This window comes from Drosophila grimshawi, unplaced genomic scaffold (assembly GCF_018153295.1).
Source record: "Drosophila grimshawi isolate 15287-2541.00 unplaced genomic scaffold, ASM1815329v1 contig_131, whole genome shotgun sequence".
Taxonomy (NCBI): Eukaryota; Metazoa; Arthropoda; class Insecta; order Diptera; family Drosophilidae; genus Drosophila; species Drosophila grimshawi.
In genome coordinates, this window is record NW_025062826.1 from 25,654 (window position 1) to 41,250 (window position 15,597).

The window sequence follows — 15,597 nt, forward strand, 5'->3', positions numbered from 1 at the left end:
AGGGTTATGTGCTGCATGTAAACAATTTTGATTTATTTCAAGTAAAGCTACAGACTAAGTGTGTATGTTTATTAATTTAATTATACTTTATTGACGCAGTTGCGCATCTATTTTAATGTCTGCGTAGCTCCAAGTAAACGCTTTAAACTCTCGTCCTGCGACAGAGCTCTCTTCACGGCCATAAATAACTGTGAGTCAATGGCCTGGCTATGTTGGTGGACCAGCGGCAATCGACTGATGCGTTTGGCCAACTCGGCCAGCTTGGGCTGCTGCTGCAGGGAATCATTAAGCACCTCAGGTGATATGCTGGCCATCTGGGCAAGCTGCTGAATATGCGGCGCTACACGTTGATGGGTGGCTGATGACGTCGTCGACGGTTCTTTGGGTATGTTCAGTTGGGTCTGCATCGGCCTCTTTGTTGGGCGGCTTGGATTTACGGTGGGGACTATAATTTGCCTTGGCATGGGCTTTGCAGCTTGAGGCCCCAGTGCAGGTCGCAATGGAATCGGATAGTGATATGGCAATGGCTTTCGTACGAGCACGGGAGGTAAAACCGACACCGCACCCTGCTGATGGGCTGCCTGGCTGTGTGCCACCAGCACTAGCTTGCCCAGCATAGATTTGGGCGCTGTGCTGTTTTCTGACCAACCAGCCACACTATATTGTTTCTCAAAATCATTGGGACGCTGTATTAAGCTGCGCTCTTCCCCCCAATCTAAGTGTGGTGATATAATTGTTTTCTTTGTTGTTGTTGGCTCGTTTATCTTGACGGACGTATCATAATAGTCTGCATCTATATCTGAATTATTTGTAATATTGTCCTCATCGTTATCTTTTTGCTCAGGTAGAGAATTACGAGTGGCTTCTTCTCTCGAATTGGCAAGATCATAGTCCAACGATTCCAAGTAGGTCTTCATCAGAAATATGCCCTGGTCACTGGAAGTAAGTGTGCGAACGTATTTAATGGTTTCAAAGGCGTTGCCTGTGCCCAGCATCTTGCCAAGCTCACCGATGCTGGGCAACTGGTCCAAACGCTTTACTCCCAACTTATTGCGTGCGATATAGAGTAAATCCCTGGGATACTCGTCGACAAGGCTTGGTGCTGGCGTAGTTGAGATTGCAGTTGCTCTTGGCACTCCACTGATTGGACTTATGACTTTGTAAACGGGTATATTATAATAGAGCGCATTCTGCAACTTTGGAATCAATTTTGGATTGGGCTTTTCAGTATTCACAATTATTGTACTGTCCTGGCCGTAGTAGAATTTGGGAATCGGCGACAACCGTCCGCTAATGCACTGCACGAGAGCCAAATGCAACAAAAGGAAATCCAGTAAGCGTGCGAACATTGTGCTCATTTCGAGGTTAAAAGAACAACTGAAAGACGAACTGAAACCGGCCCTAGGTATAGCTCCATGGAATATACTCTCTTTGTTTCCACGAATTTTCGAATAGGCCTATGAGTTGATTTTCTACCTGCAGAGTTCACAAAATCTCATTTCCATTGAATTTTCACCAAGTACCTGTGTTATTATGCTTGCTCAGGGGTTTCGTGTTTCGAGATTTTATTAGGACGCAGAGCCGTATTATTATTTGTATTCTTTTCGCTTCAGGAGGCAGTCAAAAAACATGTTTGGCTTGTTTACCTTGCTAGTAGAAGACTTGTAACTTTAAAGACGAATAATGATAATTTTCTAAATGTAAATGCATTATTCATCCAGATACCAAATTTGGTTTTGAAAATTTGTACTTGATTGGTATTCAAGGAGGAGAATGCAATATAAAACTAGATGACACTCTTAAATGCGATATTTCATGGAAGAATTTCAGCATGCATTTACAGTGATAATTGTCATAAATTTAAATTATTAAAAAAAGTTATGAATTATAAGAACTAATCAAGTAAAATCAAACACATCGCATTAAAAAAAAAAAACTAATTAGTTTATTAAAGCAAAAGCCCTAAGGTCTGGTTTCTTACAGACAACTGTGGTAAAAATATGTTTTTGCTTCTGAACGAACCATAGAGCACTTAAAATCTAACGTTGCCTCACTTTAAACTCTAGTGAATTCTAATTTCACTAACTACTATGCAATTGTCTATACATTGGCAAACTTATATTTACATAGTAACGTACATAGCATAAGACAAATTTGCAAAAAATGGAGAATGGCTATGTAAATGGAGCTTTCAGCAAGTACACAAAATATGATTTTGAGGGGGATATCACAAAAAGATGCTATCAACATTTGGACACTCCCACTAGGGCTGGCCGTATGCAACGCTCGTGCAGCTTATAGCCGAGTTTGGTTACCTCCACAACAGTATTGGCCTCAACCGTAGTGTCCTCCTTCTGGAATAATGCCTCGTGCATATTGGGATCAAATTTCGTATTGATTGGATCGACAGGCTCCAGGCCATGACGCTTGAAAGCCTGTAGCAGAGATGCCCGTGTCATGCAGAGCCCCTCGAAGAGATTCTTTAGATCTGCATTGCCGTTAAGCTAAGTACGCGAACACCAACAAAAAAAAATTTGATAAAGTTAGGAACAATCTGGATAACACAATATGTATGGCATACCTTATCCTTGGGGACTGCTTGCGTTGCGTGGCCTAGTGTATCGGCCACCTCAAGCAAATCCTTGCAGAAACTTTGTATTCCAAAGATTTTCGCGTCGCTAATCTGTTTATTGAGCCGTGTGCGCATATTCTCGCCATCGGCCAACGCTCGCTTATATTTGTCTAGTAGTTCACGGTTTTGCTCTTTAGCCGTGCTCAACTCTTGCGTCAGCCGATCAATTTCCGGCGATAGTGGCGATTTCCCCTCCATCGCCTCATTACCCGTTGGCTGCTGCTGCTGCTTCTCTGTGGTATAGCAGCGTGGAAATTGTGTCTTGGAATTGCAACGCAATCTGTTGGGATTTGTTAAAGGGAAAAAAATATCATGCGTCCAATTGGATATAGTTACGTCACGGAATAAGACGCGCGCTGGATAGAACCGTTGCGTACCTTAGATTTTGTGTGCCAGCCACGGTCTTAATGTGGGCGAAACAATTTAAAAGCATTTTTAGGGGTAGAGAAGCCTTTGATGCCATTGAAACGTTCGTTTATATTTAAATATGTATGCAACTAACAACTTGCTTTGAATAAAAAATTCCCAGAAATAAATTTTGCCGCAGCGCTTACTAATCAATCGAAGGTTGTAATCGATGAAAATAGTTTTCCTGCAGAGCTCAGATCGTAACCGATATACAAAATACTGAATTTAAACTGGTATTTTGAAACGCGCAGCATTGAGCTTTTTGTTGTTGTCACGTGCGGTAATTCAAATTCGAGGCCAATGGTGTCTTGTCTACCCAAACATCCCTCGAACAGGCAACTGGGCAAATTATTAAATGAAAAAATTTTTAGTAGAACTAGCCGTAGAATTTTAAAAACGGTATTTTTAAAAAAAGTTTGCTATAACATCAAAAAAGTAAAGTTGAATGCATGCACATCATTATATGTGCGATAAACACGGCTTAATTGATGACACTCATTGTTTTCTATTAATTTGATACGCTCTTACTTGTCGCCAAGAGAAAGCAATTAATAATACAAAAACATAATATAGACATGAAATATCTTTAATACTTATACGCCCAAAACTGTAGAAGTCTGCGATGAAAGATTTGAATTTTTTTTTTTGCGGATTCAAAGCCCATAAATATGGATTTAAGGCTATAATCATGTTGCTTATGCACCCAAATCCATCCAAACTATTAAGCTGCATACTAGATTTGTGTGTGGGTAGGATTAGATGCGGGGTATATCCATGTCGGGCAGTCTGAAGCAGGGCATTTTTACTTGATTTGTATGGGTGTTGTACAATTGCTTAGAGAATGATCTGAAGAAATTCAAAGTTACGAGTATGTGAGCTCATTCAATACAGTATCTTATTCAATATATGTGCGTGTGTATGCAAATACATTCAAACCTAGTAGTGTATCCATCCTCGCATGTATGTATTTATGTATATATTCACATATATGTATATGTATGTAAATCGAACTGTTTTAGAAGTAGAGGCATATAGTATTTAGTTGAATTTTAACACTGCGACAGTGCGGTTGAGAACAAATTTAGAATCTTGCACAGCTTAATTAAAATCCAATCATAGGCATCCTGTTATAATGAAAGACGAGGATATGCAGCTGGCTCTCAAAATGGTTGCCAATTCGATATCTGTAGAGGGTGAAGTCGATAATGACGCGTCTATAGCATCCCCCGAGAATTCTCCAAAGCCGTTGAGAAAAGCTCGAGTGTTGGATTTAAATGAGAGACGTAAACAATTTCGGTAAGCAATCAGAGCAATAGTTTGAAAAAATCTAAAAATACTTTAAGATATACACAATCTACACATATACACATAAATGCATACATTTCACCACACTGACTACTAAAAATTCAAACGTATGTATGGTAAAATTTGAATACATTTGCCTAAGTATGTAAATAGGTATGTGTGCGGTATTTTTAAGTAACTACATGTAATTTAAAAATATCGTATGCATTTTATCACGTAATTGGATAACACTCTCTATTTATTAATTTAATAATTTTTTATTTTTCTGCGGTTTTTAAATTGATATATCGTTCATTGCGTAGCACTTCTATTTTGCAATAGAAAATTAATTTTGAGCTGATAGAACGCAGCAATATATTTTTGTTAAATATCATTAATATAGAAAGGGCAAATTTATTCTTGGCAATTACTATTAACTGTAGCAAAGTATGCAATTCCGAAAAACAGGTATTCCAAGTTTTTTTAGTTTTACGTATTTTATTTGTTGGCAAGGGCAGCGATATGCGAGTATACTTTTATCAGTATTTTGCTCGTCTCAGTATACTGTCACACTTAATAAGACTTTTGATTGAAGAACTGGTTGCACCACAGAAAAAGGCCTGGAGATCTCGGACTCCGTATTCGGCTCCGTGTACTAGTACTTTCAAAATGTCCAAGTTGTTAGAATCCCCTAACAACCACAAATCATCAGTGACACAAGCACAGGCGAGCCACGGGAACAAGAACAACGACAGAATTGATGGCAACGAAATGTCAAATCCAATCTGCGGCATCGGCAGCAGTTGGTGGTGGTAAGCGTTATCGTCTATCTGCCCCATCAATTGAGACTGCGACTGCGAATGCAAACTGTACACAGCATATTTTTAACAACTTCATTTTTGCTAAGTTTTTTTTTTCTAACAATATACTCGGCTTTTAATAGGCTAATTATGTTGCCTTGTGCACGCACGCGCAGCATTTATTTATTGATGTTCAATGATGGCCAATGATGAAGCGAGCACCCAAACCATATACACTAGTTATGATCAACTTAGGGCAACTGTTATTTATAATTGTAATTACTTATGTCCAATAGATAAATCGACTTGGATAGATTGACCCGTGTCCATTCTGAGAATATTTGAGTAAAATTCGCTTTTCGCAATGGATTTTTATTACTGCCTACTTATTTGTAGGCGCACACGCAGCTTAAACGCACCGTCGCCATTCCAGCAATTTGGGCCATGTGGCCGCATCATGAAGAATTCGGCGGTGGTTATGCAAATTCAGGATCCCGCCAGTCAACGTCTAACATGGTACAAGCCCCCGCTAACTGTACTGGTCATCAAGAAAGTTAGCGATGCTTCCGTGCTGGCGCCATTTGTGCAGCTGGTCAGTTGGCTGCTGCAGGCAAAGAATATGGTTGTTTGGGTGGAGTCTGCAGTGCTCGACGATGCACTTCTCAACGAGGACATACAGTTTCGAGGTATTCGCGACAAGTTGGTGACTTTCAAGTGAGTTTCAACTTTAATATTACATTATCTACTACGTCTACTTTTCTTGTCCCATAGAGATGGTCGCGATGATCTCACTGATCGCATTGACTTTATTGTCTGCCTTGGAGGCGATGGGACCCTGTTGTATGCCTCGCTTCTGTTCCAGCAATCGGTGCCGCCGGTCATGGCCTTCCATTTAGGCTCATTGGGCTTTCTGACACCCTTCCGCTTCGACAATTTCCAAGAACAGCTCACCAACGTACTGGAGGGTCATGCAGCGCTCACATTGCGTAGCCGTCTACGCTGTGTGATGCATCGTAAGAGTGAGAAGCGGTACGAGGTCAAACAGGCTGTCGAGTTAAATGCACATGCGTCTCCCGCTTCTAATAGCATTCTGGTGCTGAACGAGGTGGTCATCGATCGTGGTCCATCGCCTTATCTGAGCAATATTGATCTGTTCTTGGATGGCAAGTACATTACATCCGTGCAGGGCGATGGCTTGATTGTATCCACACCGACGGGCAGCACAGCATATGCCGTTGCCGCTGGTGCCTCCATGATACATCCCTCCGTGCCAGCCATAATGGTGACGCCTATCTGTCCACATTCGCTCAGCTTTAGACCCATCGTTGTGCCCGCTGGTGTTGAACTGAAGGCTAGTAGTAATAACAAAACTATTTTTTTCGACATAGCTAACTTACTTTTGGTGATTCATAGATTTCCGTTTCGCCTGATAGTCGTAACACTTCCTGGGTGAGCTTTGATGGTCGCAATCGTCAGGAGATCTTTCACGGCGACAGCCTACGCGTGACAACCTCAATTTATCCAGTGCCCAGCATTTGCGCCCAGGACCAAATATCCGATTGGTTTGCCTCGCTGGCCGATGGACTGCATTGGAATGTGCGCAAGCGTCAGAAATGCCTCGACGAGCTGTCAGATTTAACAGCATCTGGATCCGAGGAGACCTTCGATGAGATTGAAAATATAAAATTATATGACGTTTAGTGCGTAAGTCAAAGAAAGAGCTTAACCAATTTGAGATGCATGTGTGAGTGTACCAAGTCAAACAAAGTAATTGCTGCATACATATGTACATATGTTGATTATAATTTAACATTCTACAATGTTATCTTATGGTATTATTTTTAGCAACTCGAATATTTTTGTTTCCTTAGCTGATAGTTTGTATAATCACCGTTGCGCACAGTCAATTAAAATCGTTGGTCATTTATATTATTTAACTATAACTCATAACAGATCAGCAGCAGCCAATAGCTTTTGTGCTTATGTGATCATTATAAAATAGATGTATATATACATATATATGCAACATCTATCAATCAGAACTGTAGTAGAAGTACTTGCTGCTCGTTGGTTGGTTACATGTTGGTTACATGTTGTTCATGTTGTTCACCTCGATTTTGTCTGTTAGCGCTTCGATACGCACTTGGGCTTATCGAGCATCATTAGAAGGCTATTTGAGTAGAAAACGAAACGAACGAAATTGAAAGTGACGACGAGCCCCGTTGCTAGTAGAAAATGTTGCCCTCAGGCCGTACATGAGATGCACGACGAGTTACACGCTTCAGATCTTATGCTATTGTTTCATGTTTCATGTTTTTTATTTTATTATTTTTTTTATATTGTTTTTACCTTTTTTGTTAACAAATTCAAGGTGTGCATATCAATATCAAAAGGCGCATGCGTGTGAGTTTCAGTGTGTGTGTGCATCGTGACAGGTGTGCGTGCTTATCTAGTCATATGAAGTGCATAAAATCTCGGATTATGGGCGTGTGCAATAGTTGACTCTGTACGTTGGCAGCGCACGGTTGTGCGGTGTTTGTGTGATTGATATATTTATTATATGCACATAAATGTATATAGTTTAATTTATATTTAATTAATATAAAATATTAAAATGAATGTACGCGATATGGAGCGAGCAAAGCAACTTGTTAAAGGCGAAGCGGCGACTTGGTGCTGTCTCCCAAAGGACCCTGTAAAAAAGACGCTAGTGGGTAGTCTGCTGGACAAGCGAAATCAATTTCGGTAAGCTGAAAATATCGTGATTCTAATAGTTTACAACAAATTAACAGCCTTGAACAAGAGCAAACACGTTTGAACTTGAAAATAACTGAAACCTTAGTGTTATAGCAGTCAACTTTTGTCACTCTGCATGCGTTAAATTTATAATATCGGCTATCGATATATTGAATAAAATTGAATTTTCCAAATAGAAAGAATATTTTATCTCGACTCTTATATTTCAATATCAACATGTAATTATTTTATTGATCCAAAAAATGCAAAATGAATATTTTCTATGTTCAATAACAGCGCCATCATGTTACGCTTCTGTTCCATTTGTTACTCAGTCAGTTTAGTAAAATATTTTACTTATAATATTATGTTTAAGAGTAGCCATTTTATTGTTATACTTTTGCAAAACTATAAAACAAATTAAATTCATAACAACAGCTTTACTCTGTTAATAAAGTTCAAAATGTGACTTGTAAATTATGCCAATATAACGAACTAAATGAACAGCGCCCGGAACAACGGAATTAGTTTTTTTTTTTAGTTTACTGAGTCAGTTAATTGAACTTATTCCAAGCGATTCAATCAACTGTCGTATATACAATAAACTCTGTGTAAAATAAATTACTGTTCGCACGATTGTAGCACGTTTGACCGCGACTGCAAAATATATCATAGTAACATGTTAGAAAGATAATTGTTCGCAACAATTGTGTCATACCAAGGCGACCAAATTTCTTATGCGCGCATCCGAAATTGTTAAGCATGTCCTCCCCCCATGACATTACTAAGGCGACATCTGCGCAGTCTGTGCCAGGTGCAAGCGCAGCAGAGGCGACATCAGGTCCATCCTATCACGGCAGCTACTTCGATGAGCAAGAGAATCACTTGCTAAATGTGAACAACGCACGCCAAAAGCTTGCCAGCAATGGATCCGCATCCTCTGCGCCTGGTCCTGGTATACTTACGAATGGCACAGCTAGCGATATAGAAATGCGTTGGTGGTGGTAAGTAACATTAACAGTGCACATATGTACAGTGTATATATGTACATGTAGGTATGCATTCTGTATGTGTAGATAGTGCCAAGTCATATTCAATTAACATAAGTGCTTGCTAGTAGCAGTGTACATCAGCTGATTTGAAATGAATGTGAGTATCATTTAAGCTCGACTGTCAGCAGCTAACAATTACAGAGATGTTTGCATAACAAGCTTACAGCTCTTTTACATACAAGTTAGCACCTGTTTGCTTTGGTCACTCTTTCGCTGTCCATTGATTATGCGACGCGTGTCGAACTGTGCAGTGCTCAGCTGTTGTTTACAACCTGATCGCTGGCGTGCGCTCTATGACAACTGACAACGATCGTAAACTTTAATTTTCAAATCGCACAAAGATTTACAATTTAATCACCTTTTTGGTGTTTCAGTTCAGTTCAGTTATCGCTTGTTCACCGAACAGTGCGGTCGTGTTTGGTTAAATCTGTGTGCACGCGTTCTCTGTCTCTCTCTCTCTCTCTCTCTCTCTCTCTATCTTTCTCTCTGTACCGCTCTTTTTCTCCCTACTTCTACGTTTACTCTCGCGTTGAGTTTTTGTAATTTTTGTCTCTGTCGGTCGTTGGCTTTGTTTGAAGCTCGGACTCCATGTTTCTTGTGCTCAAAGCGTTGTCTTATATAACATGTAATTAGAGGACTCTCGTTTGAAACTTTTTATTAGCTCCCAAAGACTTGGCGTTTAGTCGTGCGTTTGAGAATCAGCCTGGCTTCAAATGGCCTGAGCGATTCCGGCAATGATAATCACTTGAGTATTTGTTAGTATAGACAATTGGCTTGAGATTTACAACTTGTTTCCTATATGTACCTTTTCTTTGTTCAATTAATCATCATTGTGAATTTCACATTAAATTCTCATCTGTCTATTGTCCCACGCAGTAAAGCTTTCTTTGTTTACGACACACTACCACAATTATATACTAAAAATAAATATTTAATTATTATTTTTCTTAAAATTTTTCAAATAATTCCTGCTGTGCTGGATTGCCCCTTTGTGGCCGCAGGCATGGTTGAAACTTACTCATTATTCCCCTTTCAAGTATCTTAAAGACCTGATCTTGAAAAATGTACATTTGCAGGATTGTGCTTGTAATCTCCTCCATAGCGTCTTTTTAAATAATATCGTAGGCTTCTCAAATTACTCAACAGTAAATTTTGTGTTCAAAACTTTCATATTGAAATATTATATTTGCATATATTTAAAATACATATGATTATATATATATATTCATATGTCATTGGATTTTTATTAATTACAAGTTGACTGCGTGTGATTCTCCTCTCCGCCCTCGATTAAGAGAAGCGGCCAACGGCCATTTGTTTCTGTTGACAAATTAAACCTTAAGCCTAGGAAGCATCTTGTTATATTGGCCTCTTTCACCCGCTTTCTCACTCTCCCTCTCTCATGCTATCTCTCCCTCTCTCCTGCTCAGTTTGATTTTTTGTTGGAATTTCTATGCAAATTAGTTGACGATAGAGCCGGAACTAAGAGCAGATCGGAGACGGAGATGTGTACGTAAGCGGGAGCTACAAATTTAACGTTAAGGTTTTTGTTAAAGTTGTTCTAAAAACCAGTTCGTTATTATCGAGGCAATTTATTGTATACAAATTTGATTTAATATTTACCAAATATTTAACTTTAACCCCTTTTCCTTAAGCATTTTTTGATTCATAGCATATTTTCGGTTTTTTTGGGCTAACAAATTTGAATGGTTGGTATGCTGCCTGAATAAATGAGAGTTCAAAGTGTAGCAAGCATATATAATTTGTGGCAACATATTCCGAATTTTGAACACCTTTAAAAAAAAGAGATCAAGGTTAAGTCTGTTTACCCTTTTAACCAATAAAATAGCAACCCCTCAGGGCCGTTTTAAGTCATTGCGCTAATTGCTCGCAATGCCAAGTAATTGTTGAGCTAATTAAATTCTAGCTAAAATAACTGCAGCAATGTGCAAGTAATATATAAACAAATTTTACCTTTGACAACGTCCAATAATTTGCAATTTGTGATCGTCACCTCTGAAGTGTGAATCATATGTGTGTTTTTGGCCATGGCCTGCCGATCAGATATTGACTTGGCCACTCTTCATCAGCATCGGCTCGAAGAGCGTTGGCACTATGGACTCGCTTGGTGCGGTGCCCGCGGAAGCAGCCAGCAACAACATCTCACCCACTGCAACGAGCTGCTCATGTGCCCGAGTGCCAATCGGCAGCATCAACAGCGTTTGGCCAAAAGCGGCATCTATTGCGATATAGAAATACAAGCCAACAGCAGCAGCACAAGTGCGATCAACGGTAGTACCAAGGTTAAGGAAAACATTGCCAAAAATAATCATAATATAACGGAACAGGGATTGGATGAGTATGATAGTTACTTTACGTCCACGACCCGACGGAGACGATCCGGCACTTGGCCGTAAGTAATGGTAGTCCATAATACCCCAATTAAAATGTATCTGAATTTGTATTTCGCACAATATTTTTATAACTTTGACAGCCGAATTACATATACTTTATTTCACTATCGATTAAGGGCTAACTTTATAAATATGCTTTTTCAATAATTTACTGTTAGTTAAAAGTGGATTCTCTCGCTGCTTGAAGCCTGAGTGTTTAAATTTTGCTATACTCAATATAAGTAAATTATTTACCAGTGTACAGGTTGTTCTCAACAAGGCCGCTACTGCCTGTAGCATAAATATATTTATATTTCAAGATCATCATCAATATAACTGTAAAACTGAGGAACTAGTTCGCATTGAAAGCAATAGACAGACGGACATGGTCGTATCAAATCGACTAGTGATGCTGAATTAGAATACATGTGCCTTAAAAGATTGGAAACCCTTTGTTTGCAAACCTAACGACATATTTATAACACCCTCTTCGATGGTATAATAAACTTGACAACCATTTATCAAAAACTTTAAAATGTTTTTAAAATAAACAACATAAATAAAACACTTAGGAGGCTTCTTAACATATGTGGCCAGTACAATCAGTACCATTAAACATTGTGGAGCTTGTTGTATTAATTTTATAGTATTACAAATATCAGTTTTGTAGTCAAATTAATCATTCTTCCAATATATGTATACTCATTAAATTAGTGGTACGCTGCTACCTTGACTAGCAGTGTCTTACGCATTATCTGCTTTTTGGTTGAATATATGATTTTTTGACAATACGTCTCTTTATTCATACATAGCTAAACAAAACATAAATGCGCTTGACCAAGTCTCAGAATGGGAGGTCATATGCAATCTTATAGATCAGCTATATATTGCATTTATTATATATGCACATTCATACTAAGATCAACCAGTAAGAACAGCTATCTTCAGCACATTGAAGTTCACATACCCTTGTAGACCGAAGTCAATCTGCCGGCATCAAAATTATAAATTAATTAAAAGTTGAAGTTTTAGTCGTGAGTTGGTTATAATATAATATTTATTCATATTTCCTCTGACAGCTATACTTCAAAGTATGCATGACCTGTAGCAAATCTTGAAGATATAAACAAAATTGAGGGACTAGTTGATCAAAAATATATGTGTACATACTTTATGGGATCGGAGATGTCTTCTTCAATACCATCTAAAACGTTATAAAAATAATTATTGGGCGTATTTGAATTTGTTGTTTATGTGTACAATTTAGGCAAACACAGCCATAAGTATTTGACCCTTTTGCACATATATATATATTTATACTTAACACCTTTATGCGGATACTTAAAAACTAGTTTTAACACCTAGCACCTCGAATGACACCATAGACACTTGCTATGATGTCGCCGAGTGTTTACCAAAGTCGATTGGTATTAAGCACTCAAACCACTTTTTGATCTGAATGCGGGCTTAAAAGTTTTTGTTTTGGCTACAATCTACTCCATTTGAAACAATCCCAATTAATTTAATCAGTGCCAGTTAGTGCGAGGCGTCATTCATAAATAAAACTTATTATCGCGGTTTGATATCTGGGCAACGCAATAAATTGAAAAAAAAAAATGGTGACAGGTTCCAAAGGTGTAGCAGGTCAGAAGACTTCACCTTTAATTTACATGTGTCTGTACATTTTCAGTCTGTTCATCGAAAGACAGAAAGACGGCCCTTAATTAATACCGTAGGGAAATTGACAGAATATGTTAAAAAGTTAATAAAGCGTGACTTTTGGTCTGTTTCGGCGACGTTTGTGGACTGTGAGTCTCAGCCTGAAATGTATTTCAACAGGAAATGGAACGTTTATAATTATAATTTAAATTAGTTCTTAAAAGTTTAATCATCAGTACTATTGGTATCAACATGAACATGTTTCACTGCGATTCCGGCGAAGCTTTCGTTAGCTAAAAGAAAATACGTTGGCTTCTGAATTACTATATTAGCTGAAGGTCAAATTCCGGAAACCATAGAAGCCGAAATAGAATTAGTGTTAATAAATTCAAAGGCTTACTAAAATACCAATTCATTTATTAATATGGAATATTGTTTTCTTATGTATTACAGGCGAACGCGTAGCCTTAACGCGCCTTCGCCGGTTCAGCAGTTTGGACCATGCGGTCGCATTATGAAGAACTCTGCAATGGTAATGCAAATACAAGATCCCGCAAGTCAGCGTCTCACCTGGTATAAGCCACCACTCACTGTCCTCGTAATTAAGAAGAAGGATTCCCAAGTGCTGTTGCCATTTGTGCAACTAGTCGAATGGCTGGTGCAGGAGAAGAATATGGTAGTTTGGGTCGAGTCCGCTGTGCTGGAGGACAAGTTGCTGCGCGACGACGTCAAGCTGGATCATGAAAGCCCCAAATTTAGGCAGGTTCATGAATATTACAGTGGAGTGCGTTCACGTTTTCTGGGACTGCGCGAAAAGTTGGTTACTTTCAAGTAAGTTGTAAAATTATTATAAAAGTTCAGATTGAATGATATGGCCATGTTAATAACTATGATTATTTTTCTTTCGTCATCAGAGATGGGCGCGATGATCTCACTGATCGCATTGACTTTATTGTTTGCCTTGGAGGCGATGGCACGCTTTTGTATGCCTCACAGCTATTTCAGCAATCAGTGCCACCAGTTATGGCCTTTTATCTCGGTTCGCTCGGCTTTTTGACACCCTTTCAGTGTGATAATTTTCAGGAGCAAGTCACCAATGTGCTTGAAGGTCACGCAGCGCTGACGCTCCGAAGTCGTCTGCGTTGTTCAATCCATCGCAAAGCCGAGCGCCGCAAGGAGTCACTGCAGCAGGCAAGCAGCAATGTAATTAAGCCCAGCGTGCAGCGACAGTACAGTAACGTGGGATTCACTGACTCCACAGCATGCAATAATAACTGCAGTAATGCTGCGCTGCAACCGTCCGGTCAAAACAGCATTCTAGTGCTAAACGAGGTGGTCATTAATCGAGGACCTTCACCTTATCTGAGCAATATTGATATATTCTTGGATGGCAAGTACATTACATCTGTGCAGGGTGATGGATTAATTGTGTCTACGCCCACGGGCAGTACTGCATATGCGGCTGCCGCTGGGGCCTCTATGATACATCCTTCTGTGCCGGCTATACTGGTTACGCCCATCTGTCCACATTCGCTAAGTTTTAGGCCAATTGTAGTCCCTGCCGGCGTTGAGTTGAAGGTAAAACGATATTTTGCTTATGTCTTGCTTGAGCCTGTATTGTCGTTTTCTTTAGATATCAATATCGCCAGACAGTAGGAATACATCGCGTGTATCTTTTGATGGCCGGAACGATCAGGAGTTGAACCACGGTGATAGCTTGCGCGTGACAACCTCCATTTATCCGGTACCCAGCATTTGCGCACAGGACCAGATATCCGATTGGTTTGACTCACTGGCTGAGGGTCTGCATTGGAATGTACGTAAGCGACAAAAGTGTCTCGACGAGCTTTCGGATCTGACGGCATCTGGATCCGAGGACACGCTCGATGAGTTTGACAATCTAAAAATGTTCGATTCTTAGTGCCTGCAGCTAATAGTGGCCGATTGTAGTTATAGTTTAGATTAAAGCGTTTACTAATCGTGTGCAATTTTTATACATGTGTATGTGTATTTAAGTAGGAAAATACTGTTGAACTATATACAGACATCTACATATATTGTACAAATTGAAATACCGTTAAATGTTATTTAAATGAGAGATTAGTGTATTTGCTTGAAATCAAATCAATTTAAGCATAGGTCCTAAGGTTTAATGCAGGTGCCTGCTAAGATGTTATAATTTTGTGTTAACTTTTTAATAGTAATAAATTTCTTTATTTACTAAAACGCTACAATATTCTGTTTAATTTCTGCAAAATGTTCTACGCCCTCCTTGTGATGTAATGATTTTTAAATTTAATTACGAAAGTATGCAGAGCGTTTTTCGAAGCCATGTTTTTCAGCCTGCGTAAAAGTATGCAATTAAAATGTAATTAGTATTTGCTGTTTCTGCGTTATTTAATTTATTCGCCTGGTACTTACTGCCAGAAAACAATATTTTGGCTTTCATGGACAAATCAAATAAAATGCTTCTGGATGAGCTTAAATAAAAATGTAAATGGTCTGTAGGCAACCGCAGTACTTAAATAAATACATCAGTAAAATAATACTGGAAGCTCTTGGTATCCTAGATGGGCAAAAAAGTACTTTCTTTCATAAACACTATATAATCTTTTGAGTACATAAATAAGAAT

General features: G+C 39.0%; 4 protein-coding genes across 11 annotated transcripts; 2 read left to right on the top strand and 2 right to left on the bottom strand.

The window, feature by feature from the left end:
* Positions 1-52: 52 nt before the first annotated feature.
* LOC6568953 lies at positions 53-1,842 on the bottom strand. Its single transcript, XM_001995403.3, has one exon. It carries the CDS (start codon positions 1,356-1,358, stop codon positions 108-110), a length of 1,251 nt encoding a protein of 416 aa, XP_001995439.2. The 5' UTR covers positions 1,359-1,842; the 3' UTR covers positions 53-107.
* An 80-nt stretch (positions 1,843-1,922) lies between these two features.
* On the bottom strand, positions 1,923-3,199 carry LOC6568952 (grpE protein homolog, mitochondrial). The gene is made up of 3 exons (XM_001995402.3): positions 3,010-3,199; positions 2,582-2,912; positions 1,923-2,504 (listed from the first exon to the last, which is right to left on the bottom strand). The coding sequence occupies exons 1-3, from the start codon at positions 3,093-3,095 to the stop codon at positions 2,244-2,246; spliced, it is 678 nt and encodes a 225-aa protein (XP_001995438.2). The 5' UTR covers positions 3,096-3,199; the 3' UTR covers positions 1,923-2,243.
* A 953-nt stretch (positions 3,200-4,152) lies between these two features.
* On the top strand, positions 4,153-7,051 carry LOC6568951 (NAD kinase). Of its 4 annotated transcripts, none has more exons than XM_032740826.2 (4): positions 4,153-4,336; positions 5,521-5,838; positions 5,896-6,475; positions 6,538-7,051. In XM_032740826.2, exons 1-4 carry the CDS (start codon positions 4,173-4,175, stop codon positions 6,823-6,825), a joined length of 1,350 nt encoding a protein of 449 aa, XP_032596717.1. In that variant the 5' UTR covers positions 4,153-4,172; the 3' UTR covers positions 6,826-7,051. The 4 variants fall into 4 exon arrangements, with proteins under 4 accessions (XP_032596717.1, XP_032596718.1, XP_001995437.1 ...); XM_032740827.2 differs by having other exon boundaries at positions 5,533-5,838; XM_001995401.3 differs by lacking the exon at positions 4,153-4,336 and adding an exon at positions 4,899-5,136.
* Positions 7,052-7,723: 672 nt separating this feature from the next.
* Positions 7,724-15,193, top strand: LOC6568912 (NAD kinase). Of its 5 annotated transcripts, none has more exons than XM_032740822.1 (5): positions 9,300-9,537; positions 10,568-11,325; positions 13,418-13,795; positions 13,879-14,542; positions 14,598-15,193. In XM_032740822.1, exons 2-5 carry the CDS (start codon positions 10,961-10,963, stop codon positions 14,883-14,885), a joined length of 1,695 nt encoding a protein of 564 aa, XP_032596713.1. In that variant the 5' UTR covers positions 9,300-9,537; positions 10,568-10,960; the 3' UTR covers positions 14,886-15,193. The 5 variants fall into 5 exon arrangements, with proteins under 5 accessions (XP_032596716.1, XP_032596715.1, XP_032596713.1 ...); XM_032740821.2 differs by having other exon boundaries at positions 9,372-9,667; positions 10,762-11,325; XM_001995399.3 differs by having other exon boundaries at positions 9,372-9,537; positions 10,935-11,325.
* The last annotated feature ends 404 nt before the right edge of the window (positions 15,194-15,597 follow it).

Excerpts from the sequence above, each read along its gene's own strand:
- LOC6568952 (XM_001995402.3), bottom strand. The coding sequence starts at position 3,095 with ATGGCATCAAAGGCTTCTCTACCCCTAAAAATGCTTTTAAATTGTTTC. Across the intron at positions 2,913-3,009 it reads GCTGGCACACAAAATCTAAG|ATTGCGTTGCAATTCCAAGA; the intron begins GTACGCAACGGT and ends AAATCCCAACAG. Across the intron at positions 2,505-2,581 it reads AAGCAGTCCCCAAGGATAAG|CTTAACGGCAATGCAGATCT; the intron begins GTATGCCATACA and ends TCGCGTACTTAG.
- LOC6568953 (XM_001995403.3), bottom strand. The coding sequence starts at position 1,358 with ATGAGCACAATGTTCGCACGCTTACTGGATTTCCTTTTGTTGCATTTG.
- LOC6568912 (XM_032740822.1), top strand. The coding sequence starts at position 10,961 with ATGGCCTGCCGATCAGATATTGACTTGGCCACTCTTCATCAGCATCGG. Across the intron at positions 13,796-13,878 it reads GAAAAGTTGGTTACTTTCAA|AGATGGGCGCGATGATCTCA; the intron begins GTAAGTTGTAAA and ends TTTCGTCATCAG. Across the intron at positions 14,543-14,597 it reads CTGCCGGCGTTGAGTTGAAG|ATATCAATATCGCCAGACAG; the intron begins GTAAAACGATAT and ends CGTTTTCTTTAG.
- LOC6568951 (XM_032740826.2), top strand. The coding sequence starts at position 4,173 with ATGAAAGACGAGGATATGCAGCTGGCTCTCAAAATGGTTGCCAATTCG. Across the intron at positions 5,839-5,895 it reads GACAAGTTGGTGACTTTCAA|AGATGGTCGCGATGATCTCA; the intron begins GTGAGTTTCAAC and ends CTTGTCCCATAG. Across the intron at positions 6,476-6,537 it reads CCGCTGGTGTTGAACTGAAG|ATTTCCGTTTCGCCTGATAG; the intron begins GCTAGTAGTAAT and ends GGTGATTCATAG.